Consider the following 23,159-nt stretch of genomic DNA (forward strand, 5'->3'; position numbering starts at 1 on the left):
AAAACAACCGTAAAAAGTAAATGCTAGTATTATCACCATTTTATAGATGAAGAGAATGAAGTGTAGGGATGGTAAGCAGCTTACTTCTAGGCCCTGGCAAAAAGTGGTAGAGCCAGGATTCTAGTCTTCACAAGCTGACTCCAAAGACTGGGCACTCATGACAAGTTTTTTAAAAGATGTAGATAATTATCTCATGAGCTTCTTGGGACTTATGAGAAACTCATACATTGAGTAAGTAATCAAAATGTATACAATTAAATACTGTACTTTTAGTAGTTACCACAGACAACCGAGAGAAATCAAAAGATAAATGTGAATCTGGGAATCTTCAGGGAAGATGGTCAGGTTTTTGCTTTTTTAGAAAAAAAAAAAAAAAGAAGAAAAGAAATAATCAAGAATTGAAGGTAGGAGCATTGGAGTGTAAAAACAAGTTAGAGGGTAAAAAGGAGGAAGCATTTCAAAGACATCAAGAAAACAGCCTGGCTCCTTCTGAAAGGCCAAGGCACCAACAGCAGACAAAGATGCATGAATACTCCTCAAGCCCAGTGGCTTCCAAGGGCTCTCCTGAACTCTAAAATTCTTGGAGTCAAGTGACACCACGCCTGCTTCAACTGAAATTGCTCTGCATCTATCTGCACATATGTGGATACAGATGTACATTCTGGCAGACACACAGCAAGCTTAATCCAGCCTCATGGCTTGTTGCTTTGCCCTAATCACTCTTCTTGAAAAGTTAAGATCCACAATGACAGCTTATGTCTTCTTTCAGGTTTACAGTTCACACGAATGGGTTTCATGACATGATATCCTTTCATCTTTCTTACAATCTGGAGCATAGTAGGTGTTCAGTAAATGAATTAAAAAAGAAAAAAGGAAAAGGAAATCTGTCAAAGATGTATCAGGGACTCCTACTTTCTTGTTCCCCAAGAACAAGATTTTAAACTTTCGAAAGTTTATTCTCCACTATTGTCTCTCTTCTGCCAGATTAGATCTGAAAATAAAGAAATGTAGAGTAATGGGTCTCTTTCTCCCTGCTTGTAATTATTTCCTCCAATCCGGATGTAGTTTCAAGGGTGGCCAACACTGTCAATCACCTCTACTCTCCTTTGAAACTCCTTGATTATGGGAAAGTGCTTTGCATGTAATCACTTCAGTTACTCAGTAAAACTTCTCGTGTTCCTTCTGCTGTTTTTTGAATTTGGGTATTTAAAGAGGCTTTGCTACCTTTTCCTTACATTCTTTAAAAAATATATTTGGAAGGAATACAACAAGATGGCTTTTAAGTATGATCACACATCTAGTTGTCCAAATTAGCTTACCCAGCCTCGAGGGTCCCTAGGATTAGAGCAGACTATTGGGATGGCAGAGGCATCAGAATGAGGGGCTTTTAGCTGAGGGTTAATCTGAAACTGCAGATTCCAGGGAGATCACAAGCTGGGAACTTGGTAGCAAGCTGTTGCATTTGAAACCATTCATTTTGTCAGAAATTCCCTGGCATGAAGTTCTGGGGTAACTTTATGGGCGATACACTTCTCTGGCCTTGAATCTGGTTTTTTTAAAAAAAAAGCAAAAACAAAACAAAACCGAAAACAAATAAAGCGACCACAGCAAAAGACCCTCTTTGCTGGACCACCCAGTGCAGGGAATGATAGCTTCAGAAAGAGATTCTCTCTTGATCTTTGAGGGCTATGACCTGCTCTATGATATTATAGTCACTCTGCTGGCAAAATCTGCAGAGGAAGCTGCCAGGCTCCTGATCACAGGGGGTGGTGTGGGGTTTACAGGACTGGGCGAGGACTCCCTTCCCAATTGGCTCAGTGACTACAGTCCTTTCAGAATAACCAGTCACTCAAACCACATGGTGCCAGGGGTCACAGATTTCCCCACGTGAACCTCTGCACCCTTAGAAACTCAATCATGGGAAGTATGATGAACTTTCAGATTCAGTAATACATCCTCCTCTTATTTGAAAACTTACTCAAGACTGTATCAGCATCACTTGAAAGTAAATACATTTGTTAAGCACCTACAATGTTCTAGGAACTATGCTAGACACTGGTGATACTGAGGTGAAAGAGATCTGGCTTTGACCTTCAGGAGATCACAGTTAAATGGAGAAGTTTCTCCTTCTAATGGAGATTGGAATCCTCCTTCTAACTTGCACTGGGCTTAGGCCTTCATTCCCAAGGGATTATTTCTGGTGGAGCAAAATCAAATGATAGTTGAACTGCCACAACTCTTCTCAATGACAGTTTCTGTCCCCTATAACAAATTCCAGTCAAAATCTCCAGGCTGTATGCTCCTGTGTCCCAATTTCCATTTGCTTGATGTAAGAGAGCTAAAGGCAGAAGGATTCTGAATTTTTCACTTAACAGCCAAAAATTAGAGAAAAATTCAAGTAAGAAGAGATGAGGATTTGAATCAGATGGTGACATTGGGAAGATAAGAGCAAAACAAAACAAAACAAAACAAAAAAACCTGACAAAATATTTTACATCAACAGGAAAGTAGATTCTATATTAATTCCTTCAGTTCCACAATCAAAAGGACAAGGAAGGTTGCTTAACACTCATTAACTGTTTGTCAGGTTTTTTGGTGTAATATCTTCCCCTTATTCTTTATAAAACTCTTATGAAGCAAGTACACCATTTCTATTTTATGAATTCTCTTTTTGTAAGATAAGGAAACTGAGATTAAGTTGTCACATAGAGACAGTGTGGAGAAAAGGGAACCTTCCTACACTGTTGGTGGGAATGTAAACTGGTACAGCCACTATGGAGAACAGTATGGAGGATCCTTAAAAAAACTATTAAAAATAGAGCTACCATATGACCCAGCAATCCCACTCCTGGGCATATATTCAGAGAAAACCATAATTAGAAAAAATACATGCACCCCAATGTTCATTGCAGCACTATTTACAAGAGCCAGGACATGGAAGCAACCTAAATGTCCATCAACAGAGGAATGGATAAAGAAGATGTGGTACAGGGCTTCCCTAGTGGCGCAGTGGTTGAGAGTCCACCTGCCGATGCAGGGGACACGGGTTCGTGCCCCGGTCCAGGAAGATCCCACATGCCGCAGAGTGGCTGGGCCTGTGAGCCATGGCCGCTGAGCCTGTGCGTCCGGATCCTGAGCCTGTGCTCCGCAATGGGAGGGGCCACAACAGTGAGAGGCCCGCGTACCGCAAAAAAAAAAAAAGAAGAAGATGTGGTATACACATACAATGGAATATTACTCAGCCATAAAAAAGGATAAAATAATGCCATTTGCAGCAACATGGATGAACCTAGAGATTGTCCTACCGAGTGAAGTAAGTCAGATGGAAAAGGACAAATATAATATTGCTTATATGTGGAACTTTAAAAAAAGGCTACAAATGAACTTATCTACAAAACAGAAATAGAGTTACAGATGTAGAAAATAAACTTATGGTTACGGGGTGGGGGATAAATTGAAAGATTGTGATTGACACATACACACTACTATATATATAAGAGATAACTAATAAGGACCTACTGTATAGAACAAGGAAATCTCCTCAGTACTCTGTAATAGCCTATATGTGAAAAGAATCTAAAAAAGAGGGGATATGTGTATATGTATAACAGATTCACTTTTCTGTATACCTGAAACTAACACAACATTGTAAATCAACTATAACCCAATTAAAAAAAAAAAAAAAAGGAAAACAGACTTGTAGTTGCCAAGGGGGATGGGGGAGCGAGAGGGATGGATTGGGAGTTTGGGATTAGCAGATGCAAACTATTATATATAGAATGGATAAATAGCAAGGTCCTACTGTATAACACAGGGAACTATATTCAATATCTTATGATAATCCATAATGGAAAAGAATATGAAAAAGAATATATGTATATTCTATATATATCTCAATCACTTTGCTGTACACCAGAAACTAACATAACATTGTAAATCAACTATACTTCAGTAGGGGCTTCCCTGGTGGCACAGTGGTTAAGAATCCGCCTGCCAATGCAGGGGACACAGGTTCGAACCCTGGTCCAGGAAGATCCCACATGCCACAAAGCAACTAAGCCCGTGTGCCACAACGACTGAGCCTGCTCCCTAGAGCCCCTGAGCCACGACTACTGAAGCCCATGCACCTAGAGCCCATGCTTCGCAACAAGAGAAGCCACCGCAGTGAGAAGCCCACGCACCACAACGAAGAGTAGCCCCCGCTCACTGCAATTAGAGAAAACGGGCGCACAGCAACGAAGACCCAACTCAGCCATAAATAAATAAATAAATTTATTTTAAAAAACCTATACTTCAATTAAAAATTTTTAAGAAGTAAAATAAGTTGGCACAAAAAAAAGCCAAAAAAAAAAAAAAGTAAAAACAAGTTGTCGCATTTCTGAGGCCATAGCTAGTAAGTGGTGAGCTACATATTAAATTTGTTTACTTCTTTCCAAAACCCTTGTTATTTCCTCTAGAAGTGTATACAATCATTACTTCTGTTTTACAGATGAAAAATTGTTTTAAGGAAGTCATGGAACTGGTCTAGGCTGACATATTCAGCCAAGTTAGAAGAGAGATAGGAGAGCATGGCAAAAGAATAGTGGCTGATGCTTCCTGAAAAGAAAGGATGTGGGTGTCAGCTAATTCAAGATTCTGAACCTGATATGAAAAATGGTAAAGTCACCAAAAACGTTTTAAAGGTAGAAGGGTTAGTAAGTTTAAAGAGGAAGTTAATATGGTGATTTGTTAAACTGACTCTGAGTTGATACACAAATATTTTATTGAGATGACCAGAAGGTAACTAAAGATAATTGAGAGGGTAGGTTATGTGACAGGCTTATTCTGGACATACAGCTTTGAAATTATACCTGCTATTTCCTTTTGATATTCTGGTCTTAACTCTCTTGTTAGCTCTTCCACTTAGTCTTCCCTAGTCCAATCTAAATTTTCCATTCCTACCTACCCATCACCATCTTTTTATGTTCTCATAGCACTTATTATTTCTGAAATAACCTTAATCATTATTTATTTACTTGTATGCTGTCTTTTCCCACTAAAATATAATCTCCAGGTGACCAGGGGCCTTTGCTTATCTTGTTTACCAGTGTATCTTCAGAGCCTAGAACTATTATTGGAAGAAAGGCACTCAATAAATTTTTATAGAAAAAATGAGTGAAAGAAAGAAGGAATAAACGTAAATAATTAAACCAAAATACATGTGCGTCTCTGAATTAAATACTGAGGATTCATAATTTAGTGAAGCTTATTACTTGGTGTTAAGGAGTTAAGGCATGACTATAAAGCAGTTTTCTGTGAGAAGGTATTTAGGTATAAGAAAAAAATGAAAGACTAAACTCTGGGGAGCAGCCAAAGACATGGTGTGTGGGACAAAACTAATGCAATGAAAAAGAAAAAGAAAAGTATGATAGAATAATATAAAAACTAAGTGAGAAAATTGCATTTTGGTGAACATTTGTGATACAGGATAAAAAATTAAATTGCATTCACTGATTAATTTCAGAGATAACAAAAATATGTAGGGCCTAGTTAGATGCTAAGTTATTAACTCTATCTTCAGTCTTTCTTATTCAAAAATAAGTAATACGTTAAAAATTTATAGTAATTTTGCTTTTGGCCCCTAACATTCCTGAAATGTTTCAATGGTAATGTGTGAAATACAAATTTGCATGTGCTTTTTGGATCATATTTACGTAGTATAATAAATATATAATAACAATAGAAAAATATAATAATGTATGCTACATCTGAACAGTTAAGTGGAATTATCCTTCTCTACAGCAGAACACATTATTTGGCCTGTTACATATTATCATTTTCCTCTGAAATCAGTGGCCCTATGTGGAGATATGTGTAACATTAGTGGTAGTTCAATAGCTGGAAAAGATTAGCAAGAATGAAAACAATATTTCTCTTGGCAGAAAATTAAAATTACATTTTAATTACTACCACTAAAATTTTATTTTAGTGAAAGTTATACTCAGTTTGTAACTCATGGGGCCACTGTGTACTTTATAGTTAGTTTAGTCTCCAAATTTGTTTGAGTTTTGACTATTTTATCTTGAATGTCTTTGTTGTTATGATATATTCAATGGGAGGTAAAAAACTGACTTCTCTGTTTTTATTTCAAGAATTAAAATAAAGAACTTACAAAACAATTCTATTTCTTTCAGAAGTCATTTTCCTTTCTGTCATTAACAACAATCTCTTTAAATTATAGATCCATCTAGAAAATTCATATCCTCTTTTTACATGACTAGATCCTATGCACATTTTAAACCATAGTAGCAGAAAATTAGGTTAATCATGAACACAATTAATGTACCACATTAGTAAGGCCTTGGGTAATTTTTATTCTATTGAAAACAATTATTTTTCATTCTTAAATATATTGAGTCATTAAATTTTAAAATGGACTTATCTTTTTAAAATATTACACTTCCAGAAATCTTTAATGAATAGTTATCAAAATCTTGGTAAATAAAAGCACCACAGTAATTTCTCTGCACACATTTTGAGTAAATATTTATACATGTGCATTCATTTTTCATTAATATTTTCTTAATTTATTAATAAAGAATGGTGATTTAAATGCATTTTATTTCTATAAATGTTACGAAAGACTTCTTATCTATTGTTTTATTGTTTATTTTGAAACAGCTGCAGTCTAATGTTCCATGCCTAAAGTCCAGTAATACAGGCGTGATTCACCAAGTTCTATATGGATTCAAGTTTTAGGTGAAAACAAATTTTAAGAATCAGTGTAGGTGACAGAATCATCTAGTTAAGATGCTTATCTTCATCTTTCTCCCTCATTTTCATGACACAGATTTACTTCAGTAAGATTTTGATTACATCTGCCAGAATGAACAGAACTCAGGTTGCAGTAAATCTGCTTTAGAACTTTGTTTCAAAAAAAAAAAAAAAAGAATGGTAAGCACATGATAGATAAATACTAAAGGAACTCATTATTTCACCAGTTAGCTGCAACCTGCTTTGCTCTGCTGCTCGACTTTCAAGAGGTTATTTTTCTTACTCATTTTAAACTTTATTCTGAAATATGATTTTTTCTCCCACAGGCATTTTGCCAAACCTTAATAAATTTAGTGAGGTCTGACAAGTCTGTTTATATTTTTGTGAACTATGAAGATCAGGGGTTCCTGGAGTAGATGTGAAAGAGTGTAAGGTGTCATTTTGTTAATTTAAAACACATTATTGGACAGTTATTCCTGATCCTAACGGTATCATAATTAAATTTTATTCCAGTTAAAAAACAGGATCTTTAGTTTTAGATGTGGGTGAGTATTTCAAAGGCTTTTCTTTGTGATTTATGAATACTTTTTGCATAGCTGTTTTAATTTTTGTGTTCCAAACAGCATTTACTTAATGATATGCATTTTCCCTAATTATGGTGGATTTCAATTTTGAACAAAAGATAAAAATTCTAACAGCAAATATTTATCTGTAAATATTACATAAATCATATGTAAATATACGAGCTGATATAACCTTATAAGCATGAGTTAAAGCATGGATTACATGGGAAAATAACCGTTTAAAATTACTGCATTTATGAGGATTTATTATGTGGGAATAGTTTTACTACGTCGTTTTAATACTCCTATAAAATATATTTATGTACATTTTATATTTTATTGTTCCTAAATATCCATGAAGTATGTGAATATTCACAAGGCTGCTTGAAGAAGTGATACTGAGTGGGCACTGAGAGAACACAGTGAACAAAACGTGGAGAAGGAAAATTTGCATCTGGATAGAATTGGTATGCTTTAATCCCCACAGTATCCATCTCCTGGGGTTGTTAGGAGGGTTAAATGGTACGGTGTTATACAAAATTCTTTCCCAGTTCTGGGCACATAATAGTTTGTCAATAGATGGCAGAGTCTACATTATAAGAATTGAATCCAATTGACATCTCTTTAGTTTTTAATTCATGAATAGAGTTAATCTGAGTTTCACTCTGTGTGGATTGGTTCATGTTTATGGCATTCCCTTCTCCTCTGGACTTGGTGATTTACGAGGGCAGTTGAACTTAAGAAAAAGCTGAAGTGAGTGTTTGAAAGGATTGGAATAAGGTGCACTGCTTAAAGAAGCAGTACACATCTTTATGTGTTTGAATGGGAGTAGTTTTATTTTTCTGGCTCTGGGAGGCAGAATCAGGACCAAATACATGAAAGTTATAAATGGTAGACTTCAGATCAAGATGAAAGAGAATTATCTAATGGTATAAATGCTCAACAACAGAAAGAGCTACCTAAAATGATGGTGGAGTTCTTGTCTTTGAAGAAATAAGAGGGGATTAATGACTACTAGTTGAAGGTGTCACTTGCAACAATGGGTAATTGGGATTTTGGAATCAATATTTTATTTCAATATCGAAGAAGCCTGTAACCACTAATAGGGTTCAGAAAAAATGGAAAGTTATATAGACGTACACAGGAATGGGGCAGTCCTGAGTAATGATTACGAGAAATGACTAATCCCACTGCCACCCACCAGATGGAGAAATCAGTTATATTAATGGACAGGTTTCTCCCCATTTTCCACATTTATTTCAAGTTCAAATTAGAGGAAACCCTTTATCCCTTGTCCTTAGACAACCATGCAGTATATTACTCTTTTTGTTTTGTTTTGCTTTGTTTTGATAGAGGCTAGTAATGTAGCCTTCAGAAGCAGAATGCTTGGGTACCAATCCTATATCTGCCATATACTAGTTGTACGTAGTAAAACTCAGACCCTCATCTGTAAAGTGGAGATAATAATAGTACCTATCCAGATGTCTGTTGTGATTTTTTTAAAAAAAATCTTCTATATTTTTCAAACATACTATTTCACATAACTCTGTGCCTTATACTTTTTTTTAAAAAGTTAATTAATTTACTTTGGCTGCCTTGGGTCTTCGTTGCTGCAGGCAGGCGTTCTCTAGGTTTGGCAAGCGGGGGCTACTCTTCGTTGTAGTGTGCAGGCTTCTCATTGTGGTGGCTTCCCTTGTTGCGGAGCACGGGCTCTAAGCACGCGGGCTCCAGTAGTTGTGGCTCGCGGGCTCTAGAGCGCAGGCTCAGTAGTTGTGGCGCCCTGGCTTAGCTGCTCCGCGGCATGTGGGATCTTCCCAGACCAGGGCTCGAACCCGTGTCCCCTGGATTGGCAGGCAGATCCTAAACCACTGCGCCACCAGGGAAGCCCCTGTTGTGATGATTTTTAAAATTATTTTGTCTCATATTATTTTTTCCACATCTTTATTTGAGTATAATTGCTTTACAATGTTGTGTTAGTTTCTGCTGTACAACAAAGTGAATCAGCTGTGTTTTGAATAGTGCTCCCATAAATGCTTATTATTATTTATGATCTGGAGTTAATGCGTTTAACTTACGGCAAAATTAATAAGGGAGATAACCTGGTGATTTCCTATGCACATTTCTTAAATTAATGAAAATGGCATGTCTAGTTATTTTTAAATTAGAAAATACAGTGAAAATATTAAGGCTGCAGAAACTGGAAATGGATGGATAGTACTGACTAGCCATCATCATGACCAAAAACTATAAGTGAGGAAGAAAGGAAGAGAATAAACCCAGTTCTACTTGCTTACTCAACAGTTTAAAAATCACAGGAAATATAATACAAAGAATGGAAACACAAAATGAAATGTAAAAATACATGAAATAATGTAATATATCTCTAGTGGCTCTCTAAGGTTATCATTGTTAGGCTTATTGGTAGAAGATAATTCATCCTTTGGATGGGGACCATATCTCCTTTCCTTTGTATGGTCTCATATCTATTATCACATTGGGCAGTCAAAGATTATTAACGTTATTTCCCAGCAGGTGCAAGAATTGGAGTAGGTTTTGACATATGATTTTATGTTTGTAATAAGATGTGTAAATACAACAGTCATCCAAGAAACTGTAAATGGGTTGGAGGGGATAAAAATACTTTCAATTACCCGCTTTACACCCATAGGTCCTAGAGTATGTGGCCAGGCTTTTTAGCAAAATCCATCTGTGTTTGACAGACTTTGTGTAATTCCTATAACTATTTTTCTGCTCCTTTTTAATAAATTATTTGGCTTTTTCTTTGCACTGCTAAGTCAATTTTTCAGTTACTTTTGCACAAGAACTTTGGATTTACATCCCAGAGGAGGCTCTGGGAAGTTTTAGGGTATCAGATAAACTTGGACTGGAGGAGTGCCAGACATATAAAAGAATCTCCAACAAGGATAATACTAGTTGTAAAATCCTCCTTCCTTAGGAATCTGAATAGATAAAGGAAAAGACAGTTTTGCAACTTCCCCTTTCAAACATACAAATCTCTGTCTTTCAAAACAGCAGTATTGTTTGCTAATCTTCCTGCACTGTCAAGTGTGATTTTTTCGGGCTTTCTCCTGATTACTTGAATAGACAGCACACTGCAAAACGTCTCTCTCAGAGAGTAGTTAGTGCATTATTGCATAGGGCAAGGCAGAAACCACTGAGGTTAAGATTGCCATCACAGACTTGTTAGTACAGACGGTTTTTTTTTTTTTTTTTAAACTTCCATATTATATCATTCAATCAAGACTTCTTGAATACTTACTAAGTGAAAATACATATGAAGTGAAAGCATCTTTCCAAATTACCTTTCCAAAGCTAATTTGGAAAGACACAAGGAAACATAAGGCTTAACTCCTACCTTTAAAGAGTTTACAAACTACTCAGGGAGGTTAGACATACACATATGTATTAGTCTTTATTGCTGTTGTAACCAGTTACTACAAACCTGGTGGCTTAAACAATAAAATTAATTACCTTAGTTAGTGTAAGTCAGAAGTCTGACATGGGTTTCGCTAGGATTTAATCAAGATAACAACAGGGCGATGTTCTTTCTGGGGGTTCTAGGGGAGAATCTGTTTCCTTGCCTTTTTCAGCTTCAAGAGGCTACCCCAATTCCTTAGCTTGTGTCCCCTTTCCTTCATCTTCAAAGTCAGCAATTTGCACTTCTCTGACTCTTTATCAGTCGTCATGGCTCTCTCTCTGAAATAGCTGGGAAAGTTTTTCTGATTTAAAGGACATTTGTGATGAGATAGCACCCACTTTGATAACCAAACATAATCTCCCGTCAAAAGATCCTTAACCTTAATCACATATGCAAAGTTTCTTTTTCTCTTTTGCTATGTATATTCATTGGGTTGATGGGTTAGGACACAGACATCTTTGGGAGCAATTCTTCTGCCTACCACAACGTGTGTAATCACTGTGGCATCTTTAGCACCTAGCAGAGTGCTCCATAAATGTTTTGAATCAACGAATGGAAAGATTTATAAAGCAATATATTAAAGATACAAGGAAAGTGTGTTTTGGGTTTTGGAAACAGATATCACTTGTACATCAATTTACGAGACCTGGCTATGGCTACAGAAATATATAGTTGTTTGAAGGAAAGGATTTCAAGTCAAAAGATTCAAAGATTATCTATTTAGAATTTATTATAAGTACATGCTTATAGATATGTCACTGGATGTTGTTAAATTATCAAAAATAAATCTAATTTGATGCATGTAAATAGTTCCTAAGTTTTGCTATTACAAATCATGTACTATTAAGATAGTATTTATTAGAGCTGAAATCAATCTCAATAGAGCATCAACGGACATAGACCTTGGGTTTTGCCTTAAATCAATGTCTAAAGATGTATGTCAGAGAGCAGGGGATATTTGAGTGTTCTACAAAAGTAGAACTTTGCTTTCACTTTAAATTTCTTTTTTGTGAAGAGCAGACTTTGGGTCACTTAAAAATCTAGCGGTCTACTAAACGGTAAACTGGCTTTCCTTAGAGGAGTTTATGTAGTTTTGACCAATAGATTTTATTTATGCACTCATGTGTGTATCTGTGAGCCTATGTGCATAAAATTAAATGGTGAATTTACTACTATTTTGTCATGCTGTTTGAAGACAAACATCAAAAATTTTGGATACGTTAGGTGAAAATTCATAAAGCTTATTCAGAATCTAAATAGTTTTTGGTAGTCACTAAGATATTCCAGACAGTGCTGTAGGCTCTAACTGGCAAGGTGGACAACATCTATTCAACCATTTCCTCTGCAGACTTGAATGTAAAATGAGTGGGTAGCTTGAGTTACTTGGAAATAGGAAAAAAGCAGTGAACGTTTTAGCATTGAGAAAGGGAGTTGATAAGAATCTTTTGGATAAAACATGCTGGCATTTAATACCTTTTTTACTGATTTAATGGAACAGAACACAAATACTGTTAGTTTCTTGATGCTGTATTTCCTTTAAGTAACTTCAAGGAATTTATTTTAATGACATTTATCCAAGCAAGATGCCAATGCAAAGCTGAGCATGCCCAAAACTTTTTACATTTTAAATTACCAAATTATTTTACTTATATTTAATTTTCACTCACATTACTTTATAATATGGAATTCTGTGGCTCTTTCTACTTCCCTAGATTAGTTAATACATGGATATATATGGAAAACTTAAATTCATATTTAGTGCCACTTAAAATTTATCACGAAATATTAACAGACACTTCAGATTAAATAACTGTTACATACTAGGGGTTTTCCTAACATCATCATGCCAAGAACATGTCTTCCCACTGAATTTTAATTTAGGTATTTTCTGTTTGAGATATTAAATGACAAGAGCGTCTAAAAGGACAATAATAATTAAAATTGTATTGCATTCCTAAATATTTCCCATGTGCTTTGTATGACTATTCACTAATCACTATGTTACCAAGGCTACTGCCCCAGCATCATACCCCTGCCTCTCCCTTGAATGGAAACCAATCACTCTTACCTAAATTTCAAGAGGAAGCTGCAAAGAGAAAACAACAAGAACTGGTTAGAACCAACTAGGCCCAAGATGGTGGAAGACTTGACTTCCAGCAGTCCTTGAGCCTCATACACTCATTGTAACACATTAGCATGCTAAATGACACATCCGCCAGTGCCATGACAGTTGACAATTGCTATGACAACAACCAGAAAAGCCCAAGCAAGGAATGAAAAGGAGGGTTGCATCAGTTCCGGGTCCAAACCACACCCATGTGAATAAGTCATGACTATTCCTTCCAATTTTTCCTTTTCCCCACCCTTTACCTCAACCCTCCTATAAATTTGGTGTCTCTGCCCAAATTGGGTTGAGAAGTTGATTTGTGAACTAAGTTCTTGCTTTTCAATTCTTTGGGCATCGAATAAAGCTTGTGCTGTTTTAGTCTCAGCATCAGTTTCATTATTGGCTATGCAAATCCAATTGGAAAAAGAACCTCCCTGGCTGAGACAAGGAGGTCTAGGCTGGGGCTAGGGCCCCGGCGTGGGGGCCAGTCAACCAATTCAGCAACAATTACTATAATTAATAATTATAAAATAAATATAATTATAAATAATTGTTACAAGAGGCTGTCCTCTCCCTGGACCCACAGATCAGGCATCGAGAGATTTTTACTCTCTGACAGGCAGAATCGATGTTCCTACTCAGCCCTGAAACAGCTACAGAAGACAGACCGTTGCCCCTCTGCTTCCCATAAGATTATGGGAGTAAAATCTCTGAGCTGGGAATGAGACAGGAGGGAAGGGGGCAGGGCACAACTATTAGCCATTGAGGATAAGACAAAAACTGGTTAGAACAAACTAGGCCCAAGATGGCAGAAGATATGACTTCCAGTAGACCTTGAGCATCATTATATGCTCATTGTAATATATTAGCATGCTAAATGACACACCAACAGGCGCCAGGACAGTTCTGAGGCCGACCATAAAAGACCAAAAATTGAGGGGACTTCCCTGGTGGTCCAGTGGGTAAGACTCCGCGTTGCCAATGCAGAGGGCCCGGGTTCCATCCCCGGTCAGGGAACTAGATCCCACACACATGCCGCAACTAAAGATCCCACATGCTGCAAATGAGACGTGGCACAGCCTAAATACATAAATAAATATTTAAAAAATTAAAAAAAAAAAAAAAGGAGGTGGAGAGGAACATGGGATAAAGGCCTATGAAGTACCTCAGGGTCTTGTAAAACTGAGCAATGACCCAATTCCTGGAAATCTCCTCCCCTTCCCCAAAATGGCTGGAATAATCCTCTCTCTCATTAGCCTATGAAATTACCCAGCCTGTAAAAACTAACCACCCCATATTTCGGGGACTCTTGCCTTCTGAGATGGCCCACCCACTATCTATGAAGTGTGTATCTCCTTGAATAAACTTGCTTTCACTTAAAAAAATTATTACAACCCTAATTTTAATCAGTTTGCCAATGAATAGAGTGAGTTAATTTTTCCAGGTTTGCTCAGTAAGTGAAATAATTAGGACTTGAACCAGCCAGTCTTGACTTTGCACTCTTTGCATACATTAAGAAAGAATTAAATAAATCCATAATAAGGAATGTTAAATTGTAGGGCCTTAAGGTTATATATTGTACAGAAATCCTGAACTAAAAATTAAGCAAAACACTGTTTTTTTTCTGATAATTAACTTGTCAGATGATGCAGAATAACCGTAACATGAAATAGCACTTCGGAGAGTTAGGAAGTTGTTTCTGAGCAAAAGGTTAGGGAGAAAAAAACCAAAGCAAAACCTAAAACCTGGAAAAAATATTAGTATACCTTTAAACACAAGAAATGTTACGACAAATATATTGTTTTGGGGTTGGATAGAATAGCTAAAGAAATTATTTTATTTACTTTTAAAAGGAGGTTATAACCTCTCTTATTCATAAAAATAAAAAATAAAAGTTTAAGATAGCTATAATCGAGTGTTCTCCATTGTGGGTGTCCTGCTAAATGTCATCACCTATTCAATAAATGAGGTGGAATTCTGTTTTAGAGTTTCAGGGTGAGAACACTTGGTTCATTCTAGAGTTATTTTTCTCCCGTCATTCAGGATTATATTAAAGCATCCAGCAACATACTTCATCTGTCCTTTAAGGCTGGCATTTTACATAAGTTTGTTATTTTCCCCTAATATTGTGAATTGAAATAGCATATAAATTTAGCAATTAAAAAAAAAAGTTTCAGGAACCATGAATTTGCCTCCTCATATTCAATGCTGCATTGCCAGTAAAAAGTGATGTTTCTGATGGATTTGGCTCTATAAAGTCTCCAGGGGTCCAGTGAGTACAAATACTCCCAAACTTGAAAGGGGCAAGAAGTCAGCCAAGGACCCTACCGTTTAGAGTAAGGAGTCCCAGACTCACAGATTAGAAATTTAAGGGTAAGCTTGCTTAACAACCTAAACCCCATTGCCTTACGAACAAACTAGATAGAAATTCAGTCATTTAAAAAAATTACCAAGGTTATTATGTTATATGGGGCCATGCTATCATAGCATTAGTTAAATAGCTCTTTAAGTAACTCATAAGTAGGGCCAATAGACCAGATGAGCTATGTACAGTATAGAATATTATAAGGAAAAAACACTCCCCCTCCCGCACCCCCCAACACACATACGTCCACATTCATGTGAAAGCAGTACTCAACCAGGTGAAGCCTTTTTCTCTCCAGTTTGAAATATAATTCCTGGTATTGAGTGCCATCTGGTAAACGGAGTTGCCCTCAGATATCCCCAAGACCACAATAAACATGCAACATGTATATATAATAAAAAGGTAACCTCAATTTTATTGTGTGGCTTTTTAGATGTAAAAAATAAATGGATCAAACAGTCGCTTTGAAAAATTCCTTATTGTGAATATTTGTTTTCTTACACTAATGATTTTATCACTGTGGGATTCTAAACTCAGAAAAAAGACATGATTCCCTAAATTCATACATTTTACTAATATGTCAGTGTCCAATGTACCAGGTGTGGAATACTTAGGCTTTATAAGTTTGGGGGCACTCCACATTTAACAAAGCAGCCAACACCTGGAAATACATAAAAGCTGGCCTCTAAACGCAAGGTGATAAGTGTTAGTTAACTAGGCCCCCTGGATTCAAAGAATGGCCCCTCGTGGCTCAAAAAAGAAAACTGAAAATGCAGCATCATAGTTTAGTTTTAGCTCAGATTTCTTCCTGGTGTTCTCAATGCCTATCTTCTCTTTACTCCCCAAAGGCAAGGAATAGCTCTAATCATGACTATCCTTTTGGTTTTAGAAGAATTTTTTCTAACATACCCTGCTATTGCTTTATAGACATTAATGAACTGCATGAAGAAAAATGAAGATTTCTGCTTAAGTATGTATGATACATTTCTACAGAAAAAATAACCCTGCTTTTTTACACACTTGACCATTCCTACCTTGTGATGATGTTACTGTCATTTTCCTGGATGTTGCCTTGTGGTCTTACCACAAATTCTGCAGCAGATTTCCAGGGAGTGTGGCAAAAGTCAGGGGTAAGGGTTGAGCCTATGATTTGATTGAGTAAACATTAATCTTTTTAGTGGTAAATCAATGTTGAATTAACTTTAAAAACCTTACGTTACATCTATAATGCATCCTAAAGTCCTGCCAGGGGTTTTCAATTAGGTCATTAAAAAAAAAAATGTAATAGACAAAGACCTACCACTTTCCCAGAGACCCTATACTTGAATGTATGGGTTGTATCACATTCCTTAGTAGACAGGTGTTTTGTTAAAAATACCTATTTTAAAAACTTTTTCTCATGACAAATTTTTCTGTGCTTGGTCTGTCCTGTGCGCCTGACATATCCTCCAAACAATGACCTGTCTTCTGTTCAAAAGACAAAGTAATTTGGAGTCCTGTTATACTTGTTCAAACTATGTAAAATACTAATAGAAAGAAAGTTGGGGGATTTCAAAGTAAATGTCACCAATGTACAGATTAATTTTTAATATTCTTTTTCTTTCATCTTTAACAGCCATTGTTTTGCTCTACCCCTCTGCTTGAGCCTACAATCACATCAAAAGGACATTTAAATGACATCTTAGACCAGATAAACATTATCTAATAGAACTTTCTGCAATGATGGAAATATTCCATATCTGCATTGTTCATGATGGGAGCGACATACATTTGACGGTTAAGTATTTGAAACATTGATAGTGCAACTTTGAAAGTTTAGTTTTAATTTTACTTAAGTTTTTACATAGCCACATATGGCTTGTGGCTAACATGCTGACAGCACAGGGTGAGGTTTTTACGTGGCCATTGTACCCTGTCTGGAAGAAATTTTCAAATAAACATGCTATCATGCCTACTTTTATCATATTGTTTTCTGATTCTGCTTCACTTATTTATGTTTTCTATCTGCTCCAAAGTTTTAGTTGAACTAGTACTCAGTGTTAGACATTAGACACTTTTAAATTTTGTTTTCTGAACAGCAATTACCCAATAACCATTTTCTATCCCTAGAACATATACTCCTTCACTAGGAGCTACTGTTAGAGGTACCTGTGTCTTAGTCTTTTTGAGCAGCTACAACAAAACACCACAGAGCGGGTGGGTGATAAAGAGCAGAAATTTATTTCCCACAGTTCTGGAGGCTGGAATTTCAAGATCACAGCACCAGCAGATTTGGTGTCTAGTGAAGGCCTACTCTCTGTTCATAGATGGTGCCTTCTTGCTGTGTCCTCACATGGTGGAAGAGGCAAGGAATCTCTCTGGAGTCTCTTTTATAAAGGCACTAATCCCTTTCCCAAAGCACCTCCCAAAGACTCTACCTCCTAATACTATAATCTTTGGGGGTTAAGATTTCAATATTTGAATTTTTGGGGGGACACAAACATTCAGATGGTAGCACCTTGGATATAAGTCAAGGCAAATTAATGTGTCGACCAACACTTTATGTACATGCTCTGAAATGAGCTGTATTATCTAAAGGAAATCAGTACAAATCATAATGAATTTTGCAATATTTCCTACATTAAAGGTAATCAACACGATTGTTTAGTGGTGAGGCCTACAGATGAAAAATTACAATTTAGAGGGTGGAACAAATAAGTAGGGAAAGAATGAGAAGATATGGTTGCATGGGAAAGATAAGCCATCTCAAAGATGACACAAGTACTTTTTTTCTTACATTGAAGGCAAGAATTGCATAAAAGTATAGTGACCACTAAAGAATTCATATAAGTAGAATAATGAAATTTTAAAGCTAGGAAGAAGGTTGGAAATCTTTCAGTCTGGATCTGTCAGTGTAGCATAGTATTTGATAGCAGTACTTGACACCTGGATAGCTGTGGCTTAGAATCGCATGCTATTGGCAATTTAACCTAAAGCGAGTTACTTACGATCTCTAAATCTCAGTTTTTTTTAATCTGTAAATCAGAGACAATAATAATTCTTACCTCTTATACTTATATAGCTTCTGTTCAGGGGTGGGTGGGTAAGTGAGATAACATTTGAAATGCTGAGCCAAGTATCAATACCTGCTGCAGAGTGTCCCACTTTAGTGGTAGGAAAACTGAGTTTTAGGGAGATTAATTAACTTTCTCAATTGTAACTGGGATTTGAAACCAGGCATACAACTAAACCGAGTCTACAGGAGTAGCAGTAGCAAACAGAATGGTACCACGTATGTGCCAATCACTTAATAAACGAAATGACTAGTCCAAGAGTGCAGAACTCATTAGTGGTCTGCAGAGCACAAAGTCCTATCAGTTTCACTCTGATGTAAATGCAAACATCACTGGTGCTTGAGAAACAGGAGGCTTTTGACGACAAGGACCTTTTTTTTCTTTCTGGGGGGGAACCAAGTACAGGCTTTAAAAAAAACTACAGTGGTGTACATTTTTCCATTCAATCAGTCCAGTTTACATAGAATACTAGAGACCTTAAACTTATGAAAGATTTAAAATGATATTATATGGGCAATGAGTATCCATCCTGTATTTAAGTAATTACACAAATTATAGCATTTGAAGTATTCTCCTTATATTTTCTGTTTCATCAAAAATTTTTCAGAAACAGTTTTGGGGATTTACACCGTTTAACACCTAAGGAGTATAAAGGTAAGAGCAGGGCATGGGGAAAACATCATTATTATAATTTAGAAAGAAAAAGTATTATCAAGACAAAGTAAAATAACAGCACAATTCATTATTTTATTTGTGTATTTTATCATAGTTTTGGGAAATTTTAAATTGTTTATATTTTGGTTTGATTTGTAAATTATTATTAAGCATCTCCTATGTTTGGTCTTAGGCTAATTTTAGTGATTATAATCTTGTACAAAAGACATGTGGCTCTTTTTATGAGGTTTACAGAAGTTAACCCCATCCTATGGGTTGTGACCAACAATGTTCAACTCTCCCACCTGAATCTTTATTCCTTTGGGATCTTGAACAAGTTATTTAATAATAATAATAATAATTTACTTAAGTTTCCTCAACTATAAAGTGGGAATTATAATAATTCTTTTTAATGTAGGTTTATTGTAAGGATTAAATAAGAATCTTTTTAAGAGTACTTGGTACAATGCTTAGCATACACTAAAAACTCAATGCATATTAGCTGTCATTTCAATATAGATAAGCCAAATAACCTGTCAAAATAGAAATATAAGTAAATAATTCTAAATAAGGTTAAGCATTTATTATATTTAATGTGCCAATAAAAAATTGTGAAAATATGTGACCTGTTAAATAAGTTTATTCAATTTCTTTTCAGTGCCCTGAAGCTCTTATCCAGGATAGATTTTGCCCCAAGCTATAATGATAATTGCAGTTATGCTTATGGCCCTGATTCTGTTTTCTCTGAGAAAGAGAAAACAAATAGAAAGACTGGTCTTCATTCTTTACCTATAAGAATTTACTTACAGAAAAATCTAGCTTCTTTAAAAGGCATCTGAATCCCTAGTAAAGCACAGGAGATACCATGGGGCAATTCAGAATCATGGTCACGCAATATACTGAAATTGAGCATTGTAATAGAAAGTAAAAAGGAAAGTAAAATAGGCTGACAAATGATTTTTAAGTTTGCTTGGTTTTGTTTCTATAAGGAGAAAATGATCAAAGAGAAGGATTAACAATAGGAAAAGGTAAGATGAAGTGGATTCCTCAAAACTAGTTCTTAATCACTAGCTTTTCTAGCTCTACCCCAACCTTAGGTTCTTTCTGGAGGTGGGGGTGGACTGAACTGGAGGATGAGTGAGCACTGTGCAGGGAAGGCTGTCTGTGGATGGTTTTAATTTCGCCCACTACCATCTCTGTACAGCTGCACGCTGCTCCAGAGACATTCCACATTACGCCCACTTTCCTTTCTTCTGTGGACAGAGATACTGTTCCTACCTGTACCCATTTCAGAGATACACAGGGGCAACTATCCACCCAAATCCATTAAAAATAAAGCAAGCTCTTACCTAAAGTAATCAGAGCATCACCTCAAGGTGCAAAGACAAATCTCTAGATAACAAGTGTCTGTCCCTTATCTCCACTGCCACCCCAGTGCAAGCTCCTCTTCTCTCCGCTTAGATTTAGGGAGGCTGCTGAGCGCATGCAGGTGGGATGGAGCTAGAGAAGAGAGGGGTATGAATTATTTATGAATTCAGCCCCCTTAAGAGATTTCCAGTGAAAGTCAGTCTTAGAAGTTACCCACGTGTGAGTGTGTATGTGTGTGTGTGTACAAGGACATCTAATCCATGCCACATTTATCTGTCAGGGAGAGGCAGTGGGTAATCCCAATGTCTTAGACGTTTTAAGAAGAGTACATGACCAGATTTTATCACAGACCCCAAATCAGACACATTTCTTTTATGTGCTTTTGGTACCTTTGTGGTGACTGGGGAGCTTAGCTCAGCTTCTGAAAAAAGCTACCTGCTTTGAGCCCGTTGGGCAGGGGCAATTTTCCTGCCTGACACTGTGGGTGCTTTTGTTTTGCTTGTTTATTTATTTTTACCCCCACAATAACATACCCTTTTCTCACCGGACCTCTTGCTACCTGGGCTGGACCTGTCTGCGCTCTGCCTGCCAGCCTGCCTTCCCCCTCCTTCCCGGGCTCTGACCACCTGGGGAGCCTGTGTCAGTGTTTGGAATCCCTGGATTGCTCCAGTAGTGAAACGAGAGAGATTAGGAGCTGACGCACATTTGACAGAAAGGCAGTGCTTTGCTTTCTTCTTATGCTGCTTCCCCTTCCTCTTTTCCCAAATAGAGATGTAAACACGTGTATTTTCCTGTTTTAAATTTAGCGAATTGGTCCTCTGCCTGTGCCTTGATTTAGCTACTGGGCTGAGCCTTGCAGCTCCCTTCCCTGCTCGGATAGGAGCCACTGGGATCTGGAGCTCCAACTTCCAAATTGAAGCTGGCCTCAGGCCAGGTGACCTTCTCTTTGTAAGTTTCTTTCCTCAGCAGAGTGGGGGTGGGGTCGTGGGGAGCTGGGATCTGTTTGGTGCTGTTGGGGGGTGGGGGGTGGTGAGGAAAGGAGGGGGGTGGAAGAGAGTAAAGGGCTGTTGTTAAACAGTTTCTTACCGTAAGAGGGAGTTCAGACCTAGATCTTTCCAGTTAATCACACAACAAACTTAGCTCATCGCAATAAAAAGCAGCTCAGAGCCGACGGGCTCTTCTAGGCACTGAGTCGGAACAGGATTCTTTCACGCAGGCATCGCCAGTGGGATCCGCCAGCACATCCAGCAGCACCATGTGGGTGACCAAACTTCTGCCAGTCTTACTGCTGCAGCACGTCCTCCTCCACCTCCTGTTTCCCATTGCCATCCCCTATGCAGGTTAGTTTTCTCTTTTCTTCCTTCTTCTTCTTCTTCTTTAACTCTCTCTTGCTAACATTTCCTTTTCCTAATGCTCTCTCTTTACCCGATTCCCAGCATCCTTCCTTAACTCTGTATGTGGTATGGGTTTTTAAAATCTCTCATTCAGCTTTCTTTTGACATTCTCTTTCTGTTTGAAAAGCATTTAAAAAGATACTTAGCATCCCCTCTGTTGTTTCTGTCCCCCTCCCCATTGATCCAGCCCCCTCTCACTTAGCCTGATAGTCAGGGATGGTGGGATGGGAGCGAGATGCTAACACTGGCTGAACTTTGCTGGTTTGGATAAATTTAAAGCTGAAGAGAGGAGGGGAAAGTGATGGTCAGTACAGCAGGGACATGTTTTTTTTTTTTTCCCAGAGGAGAATTTTCCATGACAATCCATTACCCCACATCACTCAGTCAACATTCAGGGCCAAATTATGACTTAATTTTCATTTGGAGAAGGCAGATTAAAGTCTGAGTATATGCATGTTATAAAAATGAAAGAGAAAGCCTCTCTCCTAAGGTCTCATTCTTTCTGGGTATGGATGCCTGCCCTTTTGAAACTGCAGGGCCAAGGAGGCAAAAATTGTGTGACTCTGATTATAGCTGTAGAAATGCTCCTTTCAGTCTCCCATTTTCTCCCCAGAATTTACAGGTTGGGAAGGAGTTGCTTGGGAGTTCATATTGCCTGGAAGTTTAGAGGTTTCATTTGCTGCTTTGGGAAGTTTTCTGTTGTTATCAGGGCAAGAGGAAACATCTGTATTTGGTTGTGTTATCATTGTCGTGGCTGGGATGCCAACGGGAGAAGGTAGTGAGCATCATAGGTGGGCACAGGGGAATAAAAGAATGGAATAAATGCCCAGACAGTAGACATAGTTTTTTTAAATAAGACAGAGAACTGAGATATATCTCAGTTATATCTTTTGAGATAAGTTAAATATGACATTTATCAGACCTCCAATCTAGTTTCCAATGTAATACAAAGGTTGAAAACACCAACACCTTGCAAAATGACGAGGAAAATCAGTCCCACCTGGCTTTCTTCGATTTTGTGATGTGTCCCTTTTGGAAAACAACACTGTGTGGGAAGTGTCAGTTCGAGAACATTTATGTTAGATTTCTGAAGAGGTGAAAAAAAAAAAGTTCAATCTAGCAGGTTATCACCTTTGAGATGGGTCATGTTAAAATTGATTCTTATATGACATTGCTGGTTTGTGGGATTTTGAGTATAAATTGAAATGACAGCTAATATTTTGAGGAGTTTCATTTTCAAAGATCAAAATGTTGATGGGCTGAAGTAGAATATGGTTACCTGGAATCATCTGTGCTTATGCATGGGGAACACAGTGTGGAAAACCCAAACAGTAGATCAACCATAGACAATGTCTATTTGTTTTTGGCATGCATTGTGAAGTTTTGGCAGGAGATAAACATTTGTAATTATATTTCATTTTGGCTAATGTTGAAATGACTGCGTTTCCTGAGGATAGGGGGAA

The 23,159-nt window shown here is 37.2% G+C and overlaps 1 protein-coding gene across 2 annotated transcripts in view; it reads left to right on the forward strand.

The window, feature by feature from the left end:
• The first annotated feature begins 21,116 nt into the window (after positions 1-21,116).
• The window catches only part of HGF (hepatocyte growth factor), an 82,165-nt gene continuing 80,122 nt past the window's right edge, over positions 21,117-23,159 (forward strand). For both annotated transcript variants that reach the window (XM_024752838.1, XM_024752839.1), the window contains exons 1-2: positions 21,117-21,250; positions 21,519-21,642. In XM_024752838.1, coding sequence (XP_024608606.1) covers positions 21,558-21,642 — 85 coding nt within the window. In that variant the 5' untranslated portion in view covers positions 21,117-21,250; positions 21,519-21,557. The remainder of the gene's footprint in view (positions 21,251-21,518; positions 21,643-23,159) is intronic.

The sequence above is a fragment of the Neophocaena asiaeorientalis genome, unplaced genomic scaffold (assembly GCF_003031525.2).
Source record: "Neophocaena asiaeorientalis asiaeorientalis breed wild unplaced genomic scaffold, Neophocaena_asiaeorientalis_V1.1 scaffold277, whole genome shotgun sequence".
NCBI lineage: Eukaryota > Metazoa > Chordata > Mammalia > Artiodactyla > Phocoenidae > Neophocaena > Neophocaena asiaeorientalis.